This window comes from Malaclemys terrapin, chromosome 3 (assembly GCF_027887155.1).
Source record: "Malaclemys terrapin pileata isolate rMalTer1 chromosome 3, rMalTer1.hap1, whole genome shotgun sequence".
Taxonomy (NCBI): domain Eukaryota; kingdom Metazoa; phylum Chordata; order Testudines; family Emydidae; genus Malaclemys; species Malaclemys terrapin.
The window spans coordinates 64183363-64207248 of NC_071507.1; the positions used below are offsets into that span (position 1 = coordinate 64183363).

The following is a 23886-nucleotide window of genomic DNA, read 5'->3' on the forward strand; positions in this document are numbered from 1 at the left end:
GTTACGGGGCTAGCTACACCTCTTTCCCCTTCCTGGTCTCGCTGACTGCACCACCTCAGGTGCAAATATCATGCCTTTATCTATCGCCTTTAAGTATGCTGGGGTGAAATTATGTAATTCGCCCACTCTTAGACCAAGCCCTTGCTACTGTACTGTATAGATCAACCGTGCTTACCCAGCAGGACAAAGCTAGTCTTGGCACTTGCAGTTATTTCCATTCAGGAGTCAGTGGCCACTGGTATACATGGACAAAACAGCCTTCTTAAAACCAAATCATTAGTTATTTTAACAGTACAGACTAAGCATTGAGAGAAAAAGGATTTTCACAGATTCCAAGACCAGAAGGGATCACCTAATCTGACCTGTATAATACAGGCCATAGAATTTACCAAAAAATTCCTAGAGTAGATCTTTTAGAAAACATCCAATCTTGATTTTAAAATGTCAGTGATGGAGAATTTACCATGACTCCTGGTAAATTATTCCAATGGTTAATTAACCTCACTGTCAAAAATTGACACCTTATTTCCAGTTTGAATGTGTCTAGATTCAACTTCCACCTATTGGATCATATTATACCTTTCTCTGCTAAACTGAAGAGCCCACGTATATTTACAGATGTAATGAAGCACCACTTAACCTTCTTTATGTTAAGATAAATAGATTGAGCTTCTTGAGTTTATCATTATAAATCATGTTTTCTAACCCTTTAATCATTCTCATGTCTCTTCTCAGAACCCTCTCCAATTTATCAACATCCTTACTGAATTGTGGACATCAAATCTGGACATAGTATTCCAGCAGTGGTTGCACTAATACCAAATACAGAGGTGAAATAACCTCTTCTCTAATCCTACTTGAGATTCCCCTGTTTATGCATCCCAGGATCGTATTAGTTCTTTTGACCACAGCATCACATTGGGAACTCGTGTTCAGCTGATTATTCACCATGACCCCCAAATCTTTTTCAGCGTCACTGCTTCCTGCAGGTGAAGTGGAGTTTGGGGTATGTTGGGTTGGCTCACAGCTGAGCAATGTGGGAGATGGATAAAATCCTACATTTCTTTCTTACTCATTTACCAAGTACTAATTATTGACAAGCATTCTGAATGGACTTCAGCTTCCACTTGTAATACAACACTGTACAGTTTGATTCAAAGGTTCTCTTCTTAAAAAAAACAAAAACCTTTGACATATAACCTCTTTCTATTTTCTGCTCATATTTTTCAGTATTATTAAGCCTATGGGCATACAATCCACAAAAGCTGTTTCAAGCGAAAGTGTCTGGGGGTAGGGATAGCTCAGTGGTTTGAGCATTGGCCTGCTAAACCCAGGGTTGTGAGTTCAATCTTTGCCATTTAGGGATCTGGGGCAAAATCGGTACTTGGGCCTGCTAGTGAAGGCAGGGGGCTGGACTCAATGACCTTTCAAGGTCCCTTCCAGTTCTATGAGATAGGTATAGGTATACATTGTAGGGCTTTGCTGATTCAGCAAAGTACTTAAGTATGTGTTTAACTTCAATTACATGCAAAAATCCATTAAAGTCAACAGGATTTAAGATTGTGTCTAAAATTAAGCATGTGCTTTACTGAACAGGGGGGGAAAAGAGAGGATAGAGATAGTGTGATTTAGGCACATGCTTGAATGCTTTTGCTGAATTGGGTTATTGCAGACAACCATATGCTAAATCCAACCTGCTCAAAAATTGGCCTTTACAAAAATATTTCAATCTCAAGTAAAGATCACGAAGCACAAAACCATAAAAGAGAAAGCCATGGAAAGTCTATTTTCTTCCAAGATGACTATAGTATGGAGAGTAACACCAACTCAGCAAAGGAAAATTGTCAAAACAACATGGTAATAATCTGAGCCTGAATCTGTATCCTGTGAATGAGTCAACAGAAGACATGGGTACAATTTAAATGTCAAACTGTTAACAGTTTATTTGATTTTCTCCTAATCTGAAATGGCAGTTTTTAGGATAAGTCAGTTTGCTCAGCTTTACAAGAAACAAGTCAGCATTTTAATGCTTTAAAAAAAAATCTACAGAAACAGTGTAGGTGGATGTGGGTGTGTGAATGAAGAACATGAACACATTATATATTTACAAACTCCACACCCATTACTCACTTGGATAATTTCTCCATGCTTACAAACATTGCCAAAAATCTCAACATTGTGGGTATCCTTTTCTTCCAATATCTCTGTTAAAGAAACCAACCCTTTTGCATCATGATACCAATGAGAAGACTTAAATATTAGTATGTCATATCTGCTATTCTATTTTTACATATATGATCTGGTTGCTTTATCCCTATTTTCAATGGTAAATTCTTTAATCCTACTTACTACGTGGTTATGCCTATTCTTCTCAACCACTGAAAAATTCTTATCTTCATCATCAAAATATAAGAATATCTGGTGCAATACAGATCCTCAGATATGTACAGTATAATTTTTTATAAAATCCCATTATAAACTGTTACATTTATTCTTTGGAAAAGTTTGTTCTACAGAAATTTAAGGCTTTGATGCAACTATGAAGCACAATTTGGCACATATGCCTGAAAGTAAATAAGGAAGTGTTATTTACTTCTTCTCAGAACACAAAAACTAGGGGTCACCAAATGAAATCAATAGGCAGCACTTATAAAACAAACAAAAGGAAGTATTTTTTCACGCAACACACAGTCAACCTGTGGAACTCCTGGCCAGAGGATGTTGTGAAGGTCATACTATAACAGGGTTCAAAAAAGAACTAGATAAGTTTATGGAGAATAGGTCCATCAATGGCTATTAGCCGGGATGGGTAAGGATGGTATCCCTAACCTCTGTTTGCCAGAATGGGCAACAGGGGATGGATCATTTGATGATTACCTGTTCTGTTCATTCCCTCTGGGGCACCTGGCATTGGCCACTGTCGGAAGACAGGATACTGGGCTAGATGGACCTTTGGACTGACCCAGTATGGACATTCTTATGTTCTTAAAGACACCCAATGAGTGCCCTATGTGGAAGCAAATCATGAGATTAGGGGACTCTGGGACACAAAATATACTACCTCATAAATCAATGGGCCAGACTGAGTCAGTAATAACTTTTGCAGATTCCCCTTCTGGACTGTAAAAGACTCCTGACAAAACTGCTCCCTCAGTGCCCTTGTGCTGCCTGTGAAAGGGCCAATCACAATATGACACAAGGTTTTTTCCTTTGAGAATTTTTATATAAAAATGCATCCCTAAATTCATGGATAAAGATATGCTGCACCATACAAAACAATTAGTGTATTTCCTTGTGTTAAGTATCCTATGTTGATAATTGGGAAAGGAGTGTGGCCTAGGGAATATGGTATTGGACTGGGATTCAAGAGAACCAGCATTTTATTCCCTGCACTGCCACTGGCCAGCTGGATGTCCTTGGGCAAGTCACTTTGGCCTCTCTTTGTGTCAGTTTCCCCATCTGCAAAATGGGGATAAAGATATCTTCTTCGTAAAGTGCTTAGAGACAGGGATTGACTTTAGTACTTAGAGGCAGTGCCATTGACTTTAACGGGGCCAGGATTTCACCTCAGGTCTTTCCTCCCCAAAGCCATTTAAGAACTAGGTATAATTATTTCTTATTAAAGTTATGAAATGTTTCAATAGATTAGGTTTACCTTTCATGAGAATCACTTAGTAACTATTTTTCACTATTTTACATTATTATGTCAAGTTGTAGCAAAAATATTGGGAAAGTCTTCATGGTACCCTAATTGTATAGACAGCATTCGAACAACAGAGTTAAAAATGTCACAGATACTTTAGAGCTTGGAAAGCTTTGGCATTAAAACTCAAAAGTTCATTCAAGGTCTCAAGATGTCATTGCATTTTCTCTAAGTAGGAACTGGTGCCTCTATAATTTAACATTTCTGTGCAAACTTTAAAAAAAAATAAGTTCAGCTAGGTGATGCAAGATGATTCAATATCATTATCTCCCTACGTTGAGAAAACACAATGACGCATCACTAGCTTAGTAAGGGAAGGAGAAAAATAAAAAATTTACTTTGTTGTCTCTGAAGCTCAGAGTGTACCTTCTATCACCTTTCTTATATCAAATAATAGGATTCTTTGAAATATAGCGTTAGCATTTCTCTTAAAGAAAAAGGTATTTAGAGCACAAATAAATAAACTGATGCAGAAAAGAATGATGAAATCACACTTACATGGCTTCTTGGGACATTTGTGACATTTGTTAAAGCCCCAGGAAGTACCCACAGTTCCACAGCAGTCTTCTTGCTTTGATAGGCCAGGGAGTGCTTTACCACACTGTAATAATAAAGAATATTTAGGTTAGTGTTACTGTCAGATGCTCACCTCTAGAATATTGCTAATTACATAATCATCTTGGGAAAAGCTCACCCACCTGCAGAGGCCCACTGAAGTACTCATTGAAGCCCTCAGTGGAACTTAAATAGTGCACTGGCCTTGAGCTAGCTCTCTTCGTGGGGGTAAGCAGATTCAGTTTTAAAACATTTTGTATCGGTATTTTTTTCCCCTTCAACTTTCAGAACAAAAACCAGTCACTGAAAGAGTGAGTATATTTCCAAGCTAGTAATTCTTCATTGGCAGTAACGCCTTAAATTTTTCTTTATAAAATCTGTCCCTGCAGTTTTTCAAAAGGTATACAAATCATCTCAAATACCTTTCCCATTATTCTTTTAAAGAAAGGGACAAGAAAGTATTACCATGATTTTTAAATGTCATTTCTTATTTCATTTAAAAAATACAAATACCCCTAGTACCACAAGTTGTACCAAATGTTTATGACCGGTTACTGAAATTGTCAAATTATATTGAAAGATTATAGTATTTGTAAACTGAAAGAGAATTTAACATAAGATGACTGGGCAAAAAAATAAGTGATGCGTATTTTTATTTGTGACTCTTTAATCATGCAAGCAATTGGCCCAGTCTTGCAGTCCTTACTGAGGCAAAATTCTCATTTATTTCAAATGGTGTTTTGTCTTGAATAAGGAAAACCGGACCTATATTAGTACCCTATATTAGTAAATATGTTAACACTTTAGCAATTGCCAAGCTTAAATGTACCTTCTTGATTGTTCATATTTTTCATTTTGCAAGGCACAGGCAAGTAAAATGGATTTTCTGTCTAGAGAATGGATATAGAAAGTTTTGTACACCTGCTGTGTACCTGAAGAGTATCAATTAGGTGCAAAACAATTCTGCAACATGGAACCTGTGCCACCCTGAGCCATCTCTGCAAGTGAAAACAGGTGAGTTACACACCAATATAACAGCTTAAAAGTTAATAACTGTGGAGCTACTTGGAAATGTGACTAGTAGAAAACTGGAGATTTTCTCTTCTCAGTGCTTTCAGGATTAGTCTAGATGGAAGAATGGGGCCCTAAAACACCATAACCTGCTAGAAGAATGCCTGGGGGAAATACTGCAGCCCTGGTCTTTTTAATGACTATTCTAAATTGTGCATCTATTGAACTCAGGAACTAGATTACATTTGCCGCTTGAGCATAGGCACGGGAAGTAGCGGTGCAGGGGGTTCTGCAGCACCCTCAGGTTTTACACGGGGCAGCTGGCCCCGCACCCGGAGCTCCACTCCCCACCTTGGGTCCCAGGGGACAGCCCCATGTCCCGCTCCCCAGCCGCTGGCTCCACACATAAAGCCTGGTGGTGCTTCCCATGCCTATGCCCTGTTCCCGGCCCTCTGCCCACACTCTGCTCCCCAACCCCTGACCTGGGGCTCAGGTCCCAGCCGCTGGCCCTGTGCCTGGGCCCCACGCCCAGCCCCATGCGGGGTGCTCTGCTCCTGGGGCCCCAGCTGCCTGCCCCGCTCCCCAGCCCCAGCCCCTGCTCTCAGGTCTCCGCTCCTGGGGCCCCGCACTTGGCCCCACAGCCAGGGCTCTGCTCTTGGCACCTGCCCCGGGCTCCACTCCTGCCCCCACACTCGCCCCCAGCTGTGGCCTCAGCCCCCTTGCCCCCATCCGGGTTCCCCCTCCCAGAAACACATCCCTCCTCCCAGTCAGTTTGGGGGGGGGGGGGGCAGGGCACAGACAGGGGTAAGGGGCTGGCTTTCAGCACCCCCACTACTAAAAATGTTCCAGTGCCACTGCACTGGGGGAAAGAGACTTTAAAATTTGTCAGTTGAAAGACAGGGATAAAATAAATTCCCATTGACTTTAATGGGGCCAGGATTTCACCCCAGATCTTTTCCCCCCAAAGCCACATGCAATCCTGGGGATATTAGACTTAACCTTACATGTTAAAAGGGTATTAAGCTTTTATTTAAATAGGGTCAGATTTTTTGTGACATATCAGGGGGATCAGTGTACCGGTAGGGTGGGGGGTGGGAAAAATGCCATCTCTCCACAGTGCCTCTCTGAAAGGATAAAAGTATATATTGAAACTTGCTACATCTTAGCCAGAATTGCCCCAAGTCTTAGAGCTCACTCAACTAGACAGCTTTCATAATATTTCCTGCAAGTGCAGCCCTAAACATTTACAAGGAGTTCTATTCACACCTGTATACAGCACTACTCCCTTGACCTGGCATCCCGGTCAGACACACTGTTTGGAAGGGCAGTGTTCCTGTTCAACTAGATTTGCTCAGCCTGCCTTCCTGGATACTGCATTACTCTCGCAAAACTCAAAAAAGTTACTTACTAGAAACTGGAGTTCTTTGTGAATATTGCCTGTGCATATTTATACTCATATTCTTCTCCCCCACCTCCTGCCCTTCCCTTCTTCCTCAGTTCTACTACTTTTTTGGTCTCTGAGCTTTAGTGGGAGGAATCAAGGTGGTTGAGACTGCACCTCCCCTTATGACCTCAGCCAGTGAGCATTTGGTGCCATGAAGGGCACTTATGTGGCACCTATTAGACACAGTTTTTCTAGAAGGATCCAATCTCCTGCGGCATCAAAAGCCATCCTAACAGTGTGCATCGTGCAGAGGCAATATTCCAGAAGCAGGTTTTGTTTTGTTTGTTGTTTTTTCCCCCAAAATATTAAATTTATCATTTAAGCGCATTAAACTGAAAAAAAAAACCCCAAACAAATCAACAAAACATAAGGATTAAAAAAAAAAAAAAAGGGAAAGTTCACTCTCAATTTTGGTGTGATGCTGCAGCATTTGTACTGTACTGAAGATCATGATCTCTGTGGTTTCAAATTTCCATATAAAAACCATGAGCAAGAATAAGGATTCCAAATTCTGAGTCATCTGGCAACTGAGGTTTACAATCCTATCAAGAAATACTGGCAATGATTTAAGATCTTGCTCCCATCACATCTATGATGAATTGAAGCTTGAAGAATCAGCGGTAATTTGATTAGTCTCCAGCCACTTTAGGAACTGACATCAAGGGAAGGCATCTGCCATGTGGGGTTCCTCAGCTCCATATAAATGGTGCTCCCAGATCTGCATGGTTTAGGACAGGGGTGGGGAACCTACAGCCCAAGGGCTGGATCCGGTCCATTGGTTAATTTCATCCAGCCTGCAGCACCCCCCGTGGGGGGAAGCCCCGAGCCTCTGTGTCCCCCCACCTGGGTGAGTGAGTGGCCTGCGATTGATTTTTTTCTGTGGGTCAATGGCTCGTGACAGAAAGAAGGTTTCCCACCCCGAGTTTAGGACATATGCAGCAGGGGAAGGTGGTAGCCATGCAGAACTTCTAAAGTATGCTGGCATGTACTCTGACTTATGAGCTCTGATGTTCCTGTTTCCTCCAACATAGTGCATCAGATCCTTCCAACGCATGCCCTGTTTCCCAGCCAGCCACACTTTCCAGAAAGGCTCTCCTCTTTCACAGAGCCTGCCTCACAGGAGTGAAGCTCCATTTCACTGGGGCAAAAACTTGGATTGGAGCCTCACCCTCCTTAGAAGTTTCACCCTGCTCCCCCACAGATAATTCTTTAACCCTTTCTATCTCATGTTCTGAGACACAAACAATAGGTGGGTGACTGCCCTGGGGAGATCCCCAGAAATTCCTTGTGTGTCACTGCTTTCAGTGCAGCTCTGCCACAAAAATCTAGCCCTCATTTAAGTGGCAAGCCTTTAATGTGCACACTGTGCTTTGAATAGATTCCATTAATGAGGCATCAACTTTCAGTATGCTTTAAGACAGATACTGTTAAACATTTGTACATGTCTATCTTTAATTTTTTTATATCACTCATACTTTGCATAATTAACAAAAGTGCACAGTATTCCCAATGTTAGTTTAGATTGTGCTGGTGCACAGAGGCTGCAAGAGCCACATCACTTTGTTACCCTGTGTGCATTTCAGCCACAATCCCAGTCTTTGCATAAGTTGGGTGCTGTTGCCAGTGACAAATTCCCCAAAAGAACTAGAGAGATGGCAAGACCACACCCTCCCCAGCCTCCCCAGCACAGCAGAACCAGTACACCAAGGAATAAATGGAGCTCCTATTAAAGGGTGCTGGAGATCCCAATCTGGCAAGAAGTCCCACAACAATCACAATTATTCTGTCTGAAATCATCAGGATGCCTCCCAGGACTCCCACTGCCATGTGACTCCTTTGCAATGCCCTTTTGTGGGCTGTTACTAAAAAGTCACTATATCACCATTAACAAAGTGATACTAACTGATTGATCTTGGCTGAAATCCATGGGCGCACTGCCTGAGGAATAACTAATGATTTCAGGATTCAGCTTAAAGACTTCTCTTCCACGTACCGCAACAGCAAATTCTCCGAAGTGAACAGATACACTGTCAAGCATTCTGAAAACTTTTCAATAGGCATAGACACTGGGCTATTGCATCTTTCTTTCCCCGAAATGAACTTCAGACTAATAGACCCCAAATTTACTGAATCTTATTACTGATATAATGACCAAACAACATACTGGATATCTGAATGACAGGTTGTTAAAAAGAATATCATCCAATATAACACTGGCTCAGTAACAGGCATTGTCTCATAAGAAGAGTAGAGAAACTCTTAAATACTTCCAGACTTTCTAAAAGGACTTGTAAAGAATTTGTTTTGGCTTAAGCAGAACATTCTTTATAGGCAAGTAAAAATTATCCAGCTTTCTTTTATTTGAGTAATTAAAACAATGTTTGATGTTTTTGGTATCTGATACATCTTTAATCCTCTGATATTTCAGGGTACTGATTTTGCAAAGAATCTATTGTGGATGAAGCATTATATCCTGTAAATGGATCCACACTGATTTTCTGACAGTCTATTTGTTTAAAAGCTTCTGAAGCCAAACCATGAGCCTCAAGGAATTCCAGACAACTATTTTCTATTATGAGTTGGTATTTTTAAGACTACTTGCAAGAAAAAAAGTTTTTAAAAGTGCTCTGAAAAGAAAAAGTACTAATGTGTGAAACATCTGATTTTACTTTACTTTTTTTTTTTTTTTTTTTTTTTAAGAATTTGTCAAATTACAATATGGCAGGTATTTGCTATGAGCAATGAAAATCTATATTCTTTCATTTTCATAGGAAATGTCTGTAAAATCTGAAGTACAGTATGGTCATTTATGTTGTTTAATAAGCAAGCTAGCTTAGTGTTTGACAAAATGGCACATTAATATGGCCATGTTTCCATACTAATCCCTGATACATCTACAACCATTTCATACATCATTTACATGAAAGCACTATAAATGGATTACTTTATTCACTAATAACTATCAATATACAGTAAAAGCTGTTTTATCCGTCACTTCACCGACCGGAAAGGAATATAAACCAGCATTTCTAATCTTCATTGAAAGCCTGGTTTATAGTCCGGTTGGCGCGGGGCTGGCAGGAGGGTTGGGGCATGGGAAGGAGTGTGGAGCGCAGGCTCTGGGAGGGAGATGGGGAGTGGGAGGGGGTTTGGGGTGCAGGAGGGGCTGTGGGGTGCCAGATCTGTGGGCCACTCACCTCAGGCAGCTCCGCGTAAGTGGCAACCTATACCAGCTGCTCCTAGGCAGAGGTGCGGCAGGCAGCTCTGCATACTGCCTCTGCCTGCAGGTGCCACCCTCGCAGCTCCCACTGGCTACTGTTCCCAGCCAATGGGAGTTGCAGAGCCAGCACTCAGGGTAGGGCGGGGGCAGCATGCAGAGCCGCCTGCCGTGCCTCCGGCTAGGAGCAGCCAGGGTAGGTCTGGCTGTCCGAGGTGAGCACCCGCCCGGATCCAGCACCCCGCACTTCAAGCCCCCTCCCACACCCAAACTCCCTCCCAGAGCCTGCGCCCCACAACCCCTCCCACACCCCAATCCTTAGATCTGCATCCCTTCCCATACCCAAACTCCCTCCCTCTTAATTAACCGGCATTTTTCATTTACATACCCCTCTCCCATTCCCCCAACATGCCCAATAAACAGCTTTTACTGTACTTTGCTGCCCTGATCACAAAGAGATCTGTTTTGTGTTTTATTTAATACTTGCAGTTGGAAAAAACATGTTAGTGACTCAAGCCCAGTTTCTACAAACACTTGTGCATATGCTTTATTTTATGCCCAAGGTCAATGGGACTACTAATTTGAACAGAGTTAAGCATATGCTTAAGTTTTTGCATGGACAGGGCTTGTGTCACCACCCATCCTCTGAACTTTGCCAACTTATACACTTTTCCAACTGCCACAGTCTGTTTATTCTATACTTTTCTAAGTCCAGCACTTAAAAGATGGGGGCCACTTCAAGCCTAAATACATACATCCCATCTGAAATCACTTCTGAAAAAAACATGGTTTATTAAAATGCTTCCAAAAAGTAATTTCTTTGAGATATTTATCAAGTACATGTTTACTTTCTTCAATCATCATCATAATTTAAATAATTCAGTACTCCCTTGATTAAACAATGGTCATGTTGAAAAATGGACAGTACCTTACAATTCCCAATGAAGTCTTCAATAAGATTATTTTTTATTTATTTTCATTTTCTATATGCCTCTTAATTTTAAAAATGCAATGATCAAATAGATTAATACAGTAAGAAGTTCAGCTCGGGCACCCTTACTGATCTCAACTATAGCAGATCCATGGGTCCCACACATGGTGGTGTACCGCCTCCAATGCACTAAATGCCACAATAGCAACTACATGGGTAAAACCAGACAATCACTCGTTCTTGAATGAATTCTCACAGGAAAACGATAAAAGACAAAAACACCCTATCACCTGTGAGTGAACACTCTTCACAAAGTGACCACTCTCTATATCTGACCTATCAGTCCTCATCCTCAAAGGAAACTTGCACAACACTTTCAAACGACGAGCCTGGGAGCTTAAATTCATAACTTTGCTAGACACTAAAACTCATGGACTGAATAGAAGTACTGGACTTATGGTTTATTACAACAATTTAAAACCCACTAACAACTCTCCCCCCATCCGCTTTCCATCTCTCCTTACTTTTTCTCCCCTACCTATGACTGGAAGGATGTTAACGGGCCACTTCTCCTTGAATGGACCCTTGAAATACGTGTGAACTACTTATGTTAAACAATCTGTTCCATCTTGTATTTTGCTGTGACAATCTGAGGGCTTGTATTCATGTACAGCGCTGCAGCTGCGTCACTGTAGTGCTATGGTGAAAATCCTACTATGCCAACCCTTCTCTTATCAGCATAGTTAATCCTCATCCCTGAAAAGCAGAAGCTATGTTGACGGGAGAAGCTCTACATGGTGGTTAAGTCAGTATAACTACATCATTCAGGGGTGTGGATTTTTCAAACCTCTGAGCAATGTAGTTATACCAGTATAGGCCTGTAGTGTAGACCTGGCCTCTGTAAGTTACCTAGACCTGAAGAAGAGCTCTGTGTAAGCTCAAAAGCTTGTCTCTCTCACCTGCAGAAGTTTGTCCAATAAAATATATTACCTCACCCATCTTGTCTCCCTAATATCCTGGGACTGACTCGTCTACAACAACACTGAATATAGCAGTATGGTATGCAAACAGGGACAGACTTTCAGAAAGGCAGCTGAAGGCTTTATAGGTCAAAACAAACACTATAAATTTCACAGATTACATCTTAACAGATAACCAGTGCAGATCCAAAAGCAGTGTCATGTGCTTGAATTTGGTGCAGAGTACATTCAGTCAGTTAAGTTGTTTCAACTAAATATTTCTCTTTAAACAGGAAAACTGTTTGTTTTGTTGTCGTTGTAGTTTGGAGTGTGTCGGGTGGAATTTGTTGGTTTTTTTAAGTCACAGAGCAGCCCACCAGAAATTGAATGGCTGTGATTATGTAAAACCAACATTCAAAAAATCCTATTCAAGAGGCTAGACTATAACTTATTAATCAGAGAAGATATGGGAATTTCCCTGGTTTAGTCAAATACGCAACAGCCAACTTCTCCTTCTTGCTTCTTAATATTGTTTTTTATTTATTTTTGTGACTAAATTCTTTATTTACATTTAATTGGAAAGAAATCAGATCAATGTTGGGAAAGCTATTTTTTTAGACAAGAGCCTTAAAACTAGAAAATACTTATTTAAATGTCAGCATCTCTAGCAATATTAGAAATATCTCTAATAAAGATTTAAAATGGCATATGAGAGAAATCTATACATAAATCTTGACACATCGTAGGCACCTGTGTGAATATACATTCCATCTACACTGAAATGTTCCATAACAATTTAAATGCATATTAATCATATGTAAAATTAATAGGACTCAAATTAGCAATACAAACTTTGTGTGCATCACTGACACAATAAAAGCATTTAGAAAAATAACACTATGTTCTGTGTCACAGTAAAGACACATTATTAGAATTAAAATGAAAAGCAGTAGAGGTGGTGGGAAGGGGTTAAAGAAATAAAACATAATGTTATTTGTTTGCTTGGTTTATAAATAGGGCTGAGTGGACCAATGCTCTAAGCTGACAGACTCTTGGCTTCCAAAAAGATTCAAGTACATATATTGATTTGATCTATATTCTTTATGACATGGAAATATCAGTGTCTGGACCACAGATGAATTACTGTTAGTTTCTGACATATGTGCAACAATCTTTCTGATGCTGATAAAGTATTTGGCAACAAGAAAAGTTTCTTTCTGAGATAGCACTAAGAACCTCTAATGGAATGAATTCTATGAAATCTTCCAGAAAAAATACTGACTCAGAGTTCCATTCTGAAAAAAACCCTGTGGGGATGGGTGAACTGACTTTGAAAAAATAAGAGCCAGCCAGAACATAAACTCTTTCTCTACACCCAAGTTTTAAAATATTATAACAATAATCCTATTTCTACAGGTGCCCATCAGCCCACCTTTGTTTCCTCTTCCCAATGATCAGGACAAAAAACACACAATAAAACAATATATACCTAAAAATATATCACACTGAATCCTGGGGACTGTCATAATTTTTTATTCTCTCCTGCACCTGCTCATCATCTTTTCTCTGACCCCTGTGAGGGCCCCGCCTTCGCTTATAGTCCTTTTGTAGGCTCTAGGTGGTTAGGCACCAGGTGGGTTTGGCAGTCTGGGCTGGGGTTTGGCCAACTGCTTGTTCTACTATTGCATGCTCTGGGCTTAAATGTGTAAAATACATTCTGGGTATCTGACCTGGGTAAGGCCAGAGTAATTGGGATTTGACTACAGTAGCCAGCCCAGGCCTAGTGAAGACAGCTACTTGTAACTGAGATCCATGAAAGAAATACCAAAAAAGGTAAGGTGGGCAGGAATGGGTTGGGGAGAGGGGAGAACCATGGAAGGGGTGGGAAAAAAACAGAGTGACAAGAATCACCGTCCTATGCCTGGGAGATCAGCTAATTATGTTCAATGAGGAAGGAGGGAAGATCAGGATCAGTTTAGATACAATCAGAAGGAAAGAAGGAAAGAGAAGATGTTAAAAGGTTTGGACAAATTCAGATAATTTTGAATAAATTCTATCCAAAATGAGACTCTTATGTTGCACAGTTAGACTCGGACAGTCAGGAAGTGTCTGAATTAAGGTTGCACATATGTATATGGGGGGAGGAATAGCTCAGTGGTTTGAGCATTGGCCTGTTAAACCCAGGGTTGTGAGTTCAATCCTTGAGGGGGCCACTTGGGGATCTGGGGCAAAATCAGTACTTGGTCCTGCTAGTGAAGGCAGGGGGCTGGACTTGATGACCTTTCAAGGTCCCTTCCAGTTCTAGGAGATGGGAAATCTCCATTAATTTCTAATTTCTATATGCTGCATAACTACACACACAAGACAAGTCCCCCAGTACATCTCTGAGATTCAAGACAGTTTACTCATAAATTGTAATGTTATAAATCAGATCAATAGAACACTTTTTCACCCATGCTAAAAGCAGAGAATAGAAATGGGAAGATAAGCAAGATCCTATATTAGCTTGGTTGATTTGCCTAGAAGGGACCACACACACATTTCTTCAGACTCTTTTGCAGACAGTAAAATCACCCCTGATCTCAGAATAATTAATAAAAGGTTTTTAGAGTACTAAAGCCAACTATGCAAAGCCACTGTGCAAGAAAATACATAAACACTGACAATTGTTAAGCAAAGTAAGAATACAGAAATTATCCAGAGCAGACTCAAGTATTTTAACTGAGGACGTATTACATGCTAGTATTAATAAAGAAAACTCAGCCTGGAAACCTCCATGGACATATAGAGAGGCCCTATCACATTTACCAAAGCAAATATTGAATAAATAAAAAATAAATGGCTCTTTTTAGATTACAGACCTGTTTGAACCTAACAAATTTATGGTAGGTCCTAGTGCCTGCTTTTGGCTCCTTTGAAAGCTCTACAATTCCAGCTATAAATTAAATTCCTTGAAACAAAAAGGTTCTCTCAGACTGCATTAGGCTTTTTCCCAAGGTTGGCACTAAAAGGATGAATAAAGTTTGGGAGAAATAGGAACATATCTCAGTCTAAATTGGGAGGCACTGCCCACGTGCGGGGGTAGTGCAGAGAGGTACTGCTCCAGAACAGAGGGAGTACTGAGAAGAATATGTCTCAGACAAGCAGAATGTCTTGTGGAGCCCACAGTCATCAGGGTGAGTGTGCGAGCAGCTACACCAATTTAAGAGCTATCCTCCATTGGCTGGTAGATAAGACACCATAGCACTCGTATGTACCATCTCTTCCCCCATTGTACACAACAAAAAGAATAGGGAGGAACAAATTCCTGTGCTCTGTTGCCTGTAATTCTACCTGGCCCTTATGCAGGCCTCAAGTAGATTCTTTATGCCTTCCACTCCAACTACTACAGACAGAACGTGGCCCTAATTTAACATAAAATATGCAATGATGGCAAACAAAAAACATATACCCCAGTACAAACATAGCATTTCTACAAGGATAGCATGCCCCTAAACTGTCTGGGAAATATCGCATATGCTCCGGGCCTGCACGTTCCTATCATATTTCTGGCACTTGGTAATAAACCATGTTAACAGAGGAGTAAATCTGATAATCATACAATAATGTAGGGCATGTTTGTCCTCCTTATACTGTATATCATGACACTGTGAATAAATACAAAATGAATTTGGTCCAAAAGCCCTTCTCTAAGCTAAACTTAGAATGGTCCTTAAATGAGTAGTGATAAATAGGCCCAAACTAATGGCACTCATTTTTCTTCAAATCTTTTTCTACCTCAGCTTCTACAGTGTCTGCATCTTCCATTTCTTTGCCCAGAAGTAAGTAAAAAACTGTATTTTGTCCCTCCCCCCGTCTTTTGTTGGAGAAGCATTCACTGCAAAGGCTTCTGCCAAAGCATAATCCAATTTAGTTGCCCACAGTGGTAAGCAGAAAGGTCTGCTAAATACAAAGTCAGACGTGGATCTGTCTGAGATCTGGAGTGGCAGATACAGCATGGATGTACGGCAAATGGATGACTTGTTCCACCAAGATAAGCAAATTTATTTCTTGCACTTGACACTTTCTTACCAACACACTTTGTGAAATGTTTCCAATCATCCGAGTGCATGGCCCTGTGATGTAAACTACACAGCTCTCACACTTTAAATCTTACTGCACCTTACAAACTAAACATCAAGTAAAGTTAAGCACAAACACCTACTGCTGGCTGAACTACAGGACTAGCTGGAGGAAGGGGGAGAAGAAAGGTTATATTAACAAGGAACAAGCTTATAAATTGCTTAATAATAGCCTGCTATTGAACAGGTGACCAATAGGTGTACCACACAGGAAGTAATAGTGTACAAAGTTCATTTAAAAGCTGATATATTTTTATGTTAAAAAATTCTATGTATGTATTGTTTGAAATTTAAACAGAGAGAAGTGAAGAGATACAGAGAAAAGAAGAGATTAACTGTTTTTCCTAAAGCTTCCCAAAAAAAATTCAACCTGAAACAAACAGCATAGAAAATTTGACCCCAAACAATTAAAGTTCATCAAAGTTAAAAGCAACTGAAAACAGGGTCTTATAATGGAAAGCATCAGGCAACCTTAAATATAGATGTTGCTACCATCTTTTCCCATAACATTGTTTCTTACCCTTTTCAGGATGGCAAACCCTTCTCTGAAGTCAAAAATTATAATTTTTTTTCACTATTTTCATTTCCATTTTTCAAATTAATATAAAAACAGGCATAAAAATTAGGGCTTTCAAGCGATTAAAAAAATTAACTGCGATTAATCACATGATTAATCATGCTGTTAAACAATAGTGTAACATTTATTTTAAATATTTTTGGATGTTTACTACATTTTCAAATATATTCATTTCAATTACAACACAGAATACAAAGTGTACACTGCTCACTTTATATTTATTTATTACAACAAATATTTGCACTGTAAAAAACAAAAACATTGTATTTTTCAATTCACCTCATACAAGTACTGTAGTGCAATCTCCATCATGAAAGTTGAACTTACAAATGTAGAATTATGTAAAAAAAAAAAAAAAAAATGCATTCAAAAATAAAACAATGTAAAACTTTAGAGCCTACAAGTCCACTCAGTCCTGCTTCTTGGTGAGCCAATCACTCAGACAAACAAGGTTGGTTACAATTTGCAGGAGATAATGCTGCCTGCTTCTTGTTTACAATGTCACCTGAAAGTGAGAATAGGTGCTCGCATGGCACTGTTGTAGCTGGCGTTGCAAGATATTTATGTGCCAGATGTGCTGAAGATTCAGATGTCCCTTTATGCTTCAACCACCATTCCAGAGGACATGCTTCCATGCTGAGATGGGTTCAGCTTGATAACGACTGCAGTGCGGACTGAGGCATGTTCATTTTCATCAACTGAGTCAGATGCCACTAGCCGACGGCTGATTTTATTTTTTGGTGGTTTGAGTTCTGTAGTTTCCGCATCGGAGTGTTGCTCTTTTAAGACATCTAAAAGCATGCTATACAGCTCGTCCCTCTCAGATTTTGGACAGAACTTCAGATTCTTAAACCTTGGGTCGAGTGCTGTAGCTATTTTTAGAAATCTCACATCTGTACCTTCTTTGCATTTTGTCAAATCCGCTGTGAAAGTATTCTTCAAATGAACATGTGCTGAGCCATCATCCGAGACTGCTATAACATGAAATATATGCAGAATGCGGGTAAAACAGAGCAGGAGACATACAATTCTTCCCCCAAGGAGTACAATCACAAATTTAATTGATGTTTTTGTTTTATTTTTTAAACGAGCATAATCAGCATGGAAGCATATCCTCTGGAACGGTGGCCAAAGCATGAAGGGGCATACAAATGTTTAGCATATCTGGCACGTAAATACCTTGCAACGGCAGCTACAAAAGTGCCATGCGAATGTCTGTTCTCACTTTCAGGTGACACTGTAAATAAGAAACAGGCAACAGTATCTCCAGTCAATGTAAACAAACTTTTTTGTCTTTAGCGATTGGCAGAATAAGAAGTAGGACTGCCTTGACTTGTAAGCTCTAAAGTTTTACATTGTTTTGGTTTTGAGTGCAGCTATGTAAGCAAAAAAAATCTGCATTTGTAAGTTACACTTTCATGATAAAGAGATTGCACTTCAGTACTTGTGTGAGGTGAATTGAAAAATATTATTTCTTTTGTTTATCATTTTTACAGTACATATACTTGTAATAAAAATAATAATATAAAGTGAGCACCGTGCACTTTGTATTCTGTGTTGTAATTGAAATCAATATTGAAAATGTAGAAAACCATTCAATAATATTTAATACATTTTTATATTGGTATTCTATTGTTATAAATGCGATTAATCGTGATTAATTTTTTTAAGTTAATCGCGTGATTAACTGACAGCCCTAATAAAAATGTATCAATGGTAACAACACTAAGCCTAAATAATTTATTTGTGGCTATGTTTTGAGAGGTTGAGAGAGAATATTGAACCTTGAGGAGTAAGGGTGTGTGGGTGGTGGGGAAGCAAGATTGTTTATTTTAGATAGAACAAAATTTTCAGTGCTTTAATGATTGCCTTTCATGACACACTCCCACACCACAATCCAGCAGTCACAACCCACCGGGCCTATGTTATTGAAAAACATACGTGGATGCTGCAGATTAAGGGGAAAAAATGTCAAAGGAGATGGCAGCCCCATGAAGAGAGTGGGCATTGGAGACAAATCTACTGCTCCTTCTGAAAACAGTTGTTTAGGGAGAAGAGAGGATGAACCATTGAAGACACTCCTTGTAGCTTGCTGAAGCTGCAGCCATTTGATGAGGAGAGAACCACCTGTTCTTATTTTTGAAAAGCATCCAGTAAAGGGAGAAAGGGGACCCAGCTGTATACATCACCGGAAAGCCCTATTTCAAGGACGCTGATGTGCAGCAGGAGAAGGCACTCGCTCAGAGAAGAGCAGGAGGTTTGAACTATTAGTACTATTTTGAAAAACAAAGCTCTACAGTCAGTGTGAGGTGATATCTCTTTTGGGGGGAAAAATGCTGAGATGTTCTTTGCTCATTGATGAAACATTTTTCAGTGTTGTATAATACTGCTTTAAAGCTTCCCATCTCAAAAAATATTTGCAAATATTTCTTACCTGTGTCCCAATAGTCTCCTGGAAGCAGCGCCCAAGCTGAGTTTTAGCAGAAACAGGAAACACATGAGGAGTGGGTTGCTGATGTGGGTAAGTAGATCCTTTCTGGGTCTTGTGATATGGAACACCTTGATAAGAGACCTGGGGATGTCCTGGCTGGGGTACTTTCACTTTCTGTCCTGCTGACGTGCTGTCAATTCTTGAAACTTGATGGAACTGTACTGAGGCCTCAGGGGGATGTTTCACATGGATATTCACTACGTTAGGGGGGAACTTCACTAAAATAATTGGAAGAACAAAAACAAAAAACAGCGAGAACAGATGTTAAACAGAAATACCCAACATCTTCAACAGTTCTTTAGTATTAATGTTTACATTAAAATTTATATATGACAGCCTAAAAAACGAAAAAAATATACATAAAACCCAAATATAGAAAAAAGTTAAAATGTATAGCATGTGGTTTAGAATGGAAGAGATTTCAAGCTCTTTGTACAGAAAAGTAAGACTCTACAGAAAACAATGTTAAAGATTACAGTGTAAGGTAGGTGTCCAGCTGGCTGATGTGACATTAATATTTGTGGTCAGACTGTATAAAAAAAATTCCCATTCTAAGTCCCAGAATTCAAACTCTACTATATTATTTTTGGATATACAGTAAATTTTGTTCTATTTTTCAAATCTATTCTCTCTCTTTGGAACACAGAGAAAGCTTCAGAGTTCATCATTTCACCTTGGTATACCAGCCAAGTCCTGAATTTGCCCATGAAACCACTGATGACCTCCCAACCATCTAAAAAAAAAAAAAAAAACCACTCCCTTCATTGAACTTTGAATTAAGGATTTGTCAAATAAGGAGGGACTGCTTTTCAAATACTTGGTTTTTGAATGGAGTTGTAGTTTTAAGTCTGTGCACATCGCTTCAGAACTTCCACTCACTTATTCCAATGTGAATCAGGAGTAATTATGTTAAAATCAATGGAATTTCATGAATATTAAACCAGTCTCATAATCCCAAAACCTTTATTGATTTGGGTTCTGAACCTATTTTAAATATTATTTTTATAAAATCTTAGTGCACCTTTAAATCCAATCTTAAACCGACTTTAAGCATTCCAAAAAAAGGGGGGGGGGGCAGAGCAAAAAAAAAAAATAAAAAAAAAATAAAGAGTTTTAAAGGGGCCTGGGGCATTAGCAGGCCCCACGCGCTGCCCTTCCCGCGGAGCCTCCCGCCCCCTGGCCCGCCACGGGCATATGCGGGGCGCGGTGGGTCCGCACGGGGGCAGCGGGGAGCGGGCAGGAGCCGGGTGGGCGGCAGGGGCCGAATCCCCGCTGCTGCCAGGGAGCCCCGCGCCTCTCCCTCCCGCTCGCAGCTGCGGCTCCTTCCCGGCGAGACGCGCCTCCCGCTGCCCTGGGCACATGCGGCGCGCGTCCCCCGCACCTAGTCTCCCTCCCGCTGGGAAGGAGCAGCTGGACGCGCACCGCATGTGCGTGGGGCAGGCCGGGGGGCACGTCCCACCGGGAAGAAGCCGCAGCCGTGAGTGGGAGGGAAAGGCGCGGGGCTCCCCAGCAGCAGCAGGGATTCAGCCCACACCCCTGCGCCACCCACCCAGCCCCTGCCCACTCCGCACCGCCCCCGACTGGACCCACCGCGCTGCCCTGAGGGCTGCAGCAGCCTCCAGGCTGCGCTCCAGGCCCCGGGTGCAGCAGCCCGGGCAGAAGCCCTCTGGCGCGGTGGGGGGGGTTCACAGCTGAGCCCCCCGTTTCCCTCCCTTGCCAGCTCCCTTTTGCCCGCCCAGTGCCCGGGTGCTGGAGCTGACTCACCAGCTCCAGGATCCAGGCACCGCCACCACCCCCTCCCTCCAGGCTTGCACTGCCATGCTGCAAGCCTGGGAGGGAGGAGGAATGCTGCATGGTTGCGGAAGAGGTGGGGCCAGGGCGGGGATTTGGGGAGGGAGCCAATGGGGGAAGGAGAGGGCGGAGCCGGGGCGGGGTGGCGCGAGCGCCAGAGCGGAGGGCAAAATTTCTTTTTTGGTCGGGACGCGGGACAAAGAAGTAAATATCAGGACAGTCCCGATAAAATTGGGACATCTGGTCACCCTACAAGCATTTAAGACTAAAGATGAATACTCAGATTGTGCATCTAAAAATCTATGCAAGGATTTTTTAGAGATGTGATTTTATAATCTTCAGCAACACACTAATGAAATATTTTAAAGCAAATTTTAAATTAAGGTCCTGTAGAATAACATGTTGTGAGTAAATATTACAGTAATGCACAACTGTTTTTGTAAGTAAATTCAGAAACTGACAGTATATACCTGGGGGTTGGCAAATGCCTGTTAAATGGTTTCATTACCACTTGAATGGCTCTTTAAAGTTTCAATGTTATGCTAATTGGTCTGCAAGGCTTTTTCACTTTTAAGTACTAGATCCCCTCCAAAGGAAGACTCACCAGGCTGCAGCAGGAACCTGCAGGAAGCGTCAGAACAGGGATAGGAAGAAGAGGTTGGGTGGACACTAAGACCCAGGGGTGCCGCAAATGTTCAGGTGCCCTATGCATACATGTATGCTGCCTATGCCTAAGGACTGCCCTAGCCACCCATGCTAAACCCTGCAAGCTAAATGTTATGGTGAATGACCTACTGAAGACTGGATACAATATAGTGTGAAGTAAAACAATTCTCATGTATTATACACAGGAAAACTAATAAATAAAATAAATTAATGGAGATATCCTATCTCCTAGAACTGGAAGGGACCTTGAAAGGTCATCGAGTCCAGCCCCCTGCCTTCACTAGCAGGACCAAGTACTGATTTTGCCCCAGATCCCTAAATGGCCCCCTCAAGGATTGAACTCACAGCCCTGGGTTTAACAGGCCAATGCTCAAACCACTGAGCTATCTCTCCCCCCTAATGAAGAGGGTCAACATATAAACAATATTCTCAAATGAAATATAGTTAGGTTGTAGATAGGTATTAAGTATTTTCTCACCTCTAAATTTTGTGTTTCCAAGAAAACAATTTCAGGACTGTTTATGAGCCTTACATCCATTTGGGTTATTAAATAAAAGCATTTAATACATGCAGTTCAACACAAAATTTGAAAGAAAAAAAAAACACTTAATTTTTAAGTTACCACAGTACAGTTAGAATTCAATATTTAGTCTTTGTATCTGGGATATTTTCAGCATCTGTTAAATGTACTTTCCTCTAATGCACTCCTCAGGTGAATCAGACAAGTGGGTATAACTCCCCTATCAAACCATCATAAGGATTTAAGAACACACAAAAGTCTTGTCACACTGCTATCTCTATAAAGGATGTTAGCTGATCCTGCTTAGCTGTTTTCCTGTCTCCAGCAGATGCAGCAGCTCTTCTTTATGGTTAAATGTTTCTTTGCTAAAACTCTAATTCCCATAAGGCTTAATTAGTTTAGTCTGGGGTGTTTTTTTGGTAATGAAATTATGTTTGCTTTTCCATCTCTTATTCTCTAGAGTACCCTGTGACAGGCATTTTCAGTGTATCCAATCTATCTTGCTTAAAAGAAGCAGCCTTGTAGTATCAGTTATTGCACTGCTTTCTTTTTAAGTCTGAGAAGCCACAGCTTTAGGGTAGGCAGAGTTCCCAGGAATTAGCTGATGGGAACCCAGCAAGTATGCCTCCACGGCTTTACTGGTTTTTAATTCTCCACTTGCTATCAGAAAGTCAGAACTTCTTAATACCATAAGAGGTCTGTTGTAGTCAAGGCACACAGGGAAAGGGGAAAATGTTGCCAGAAGAAAAAAGGTAAGCCCTCTCTCAGGAAAATCTTTTTACTAGGAATTGACACAATAATTTTAATGTCATTTTGAACTACATAAGGAAGACAACATAACATGGCTATTTCTGGCAAACAAAGCTGGTTCACTTACATGAATACATTGCAAGTGGACACTTTCAGGACTTTCAGGCTAGTATTGTGGCTTCTTTCTGACTCAACAGTTCTCAGCAGGCTGATGTTGACTTAGATGCCTTGCCGGCTTCTATAAGTCCATCTAGCTCTGCTAGAGATGTTCAGCCAATTCAAGACTGTAGGGTGACCAGACAGCAAGTGTGAAAAATCGGGAAGGGTGTGGGGGATAATAAGAGCCTATATAAGAAAAAAAAAACAAAAATTGGTACTGTCCCTATAAAATCGGGACATCTGGTCACCCTATCAAGACTGTGACAAATCAAGATGAAAGTTCTTTCTCCCAGGTAATGTTTATCCCCAAGACCCTCTTTCTCCACGTCTTCGATTCCTGTCTAGTTGCACTCTTAAACTTTGCTTTCTACCAATCTCTTACGGATAATATATTTCATCCTCTTATCCAGAAAAGGAGCATTCCTCTCCCCACTGGTCAATGTCCTCACTTGGACATGGAAATGGCAGGCAAAGGCAATGGGACTGGTGATGACCTTGATGGGGAGCTTCCTTCCAAAGGGGTAGGAAAATTCCTCACATAAGTAAGAAATTTGCTGTACTTTTCAAGCTAGTTACCTGTACATTAAATCTGAAGGATGACTATGGCCAAACATAAAAAGAGCTATTCTTCTTTATGGGTCACCATTTCATACAGGATATCTTAACTTCTAATGGAATGCTCACAGTAATAAGCCTTGGTCACATTAAGTATATGGCAGTTTGATCCTCTTGTTTAAAAGAAAAGTTCAAAGTAATTTTGGGAGCCCAAGATAAGGTCTAGTATTTCCACACTGGTAAAATAACCTATTTTCCAATGGATTAGGTAGCAGTCCCGCAGAGTCTGATTTACTGAAGAATGGAGATGGAGCTTAAGAGTACCTTCTCATTCTAATGTTGCCAAGTAGATGACTACTTGTATTTCTTACACAGCTATTGCCTGTTTTGATAATAGTTATTAAGTTAGATTATACCCGCCATAAAGATGCAATTA

At 40.8% G+C, this 23886-nt stretch overlaps 1 protein-coding gene across 9 annotated transcripts in view; it reads right to left on the reverse strand.

Moving 5' to 3' along the window:
* Positions 1 to 23886, reverse strand: part of LTBP1 (latent transforming growth factor beta binding protein 1) — a 332013-nt gene that overhangs the window by 158819 nt on the left and 149308 nt on the right. For all 9 annotated transcript variants that reach the window (XM_054022526.1, XM_054022522.1, XM_054022524.1 and 6 more), the window contains 2 exons: positions 18953 to 19227; positions 4202 to 4304 (listed from right to left, as the gene is read on the reverse strand). In XM_054022526.1, coding sequence (XP_053878501.1) covers positions 4202 to 4304; positions 18953 to 19227 — 378 coding nt within the window. The remainder of the gene's footprint in view (positions 1 to 4201; positions 4305 to 18952; positions 19228 to 23886) is intronic.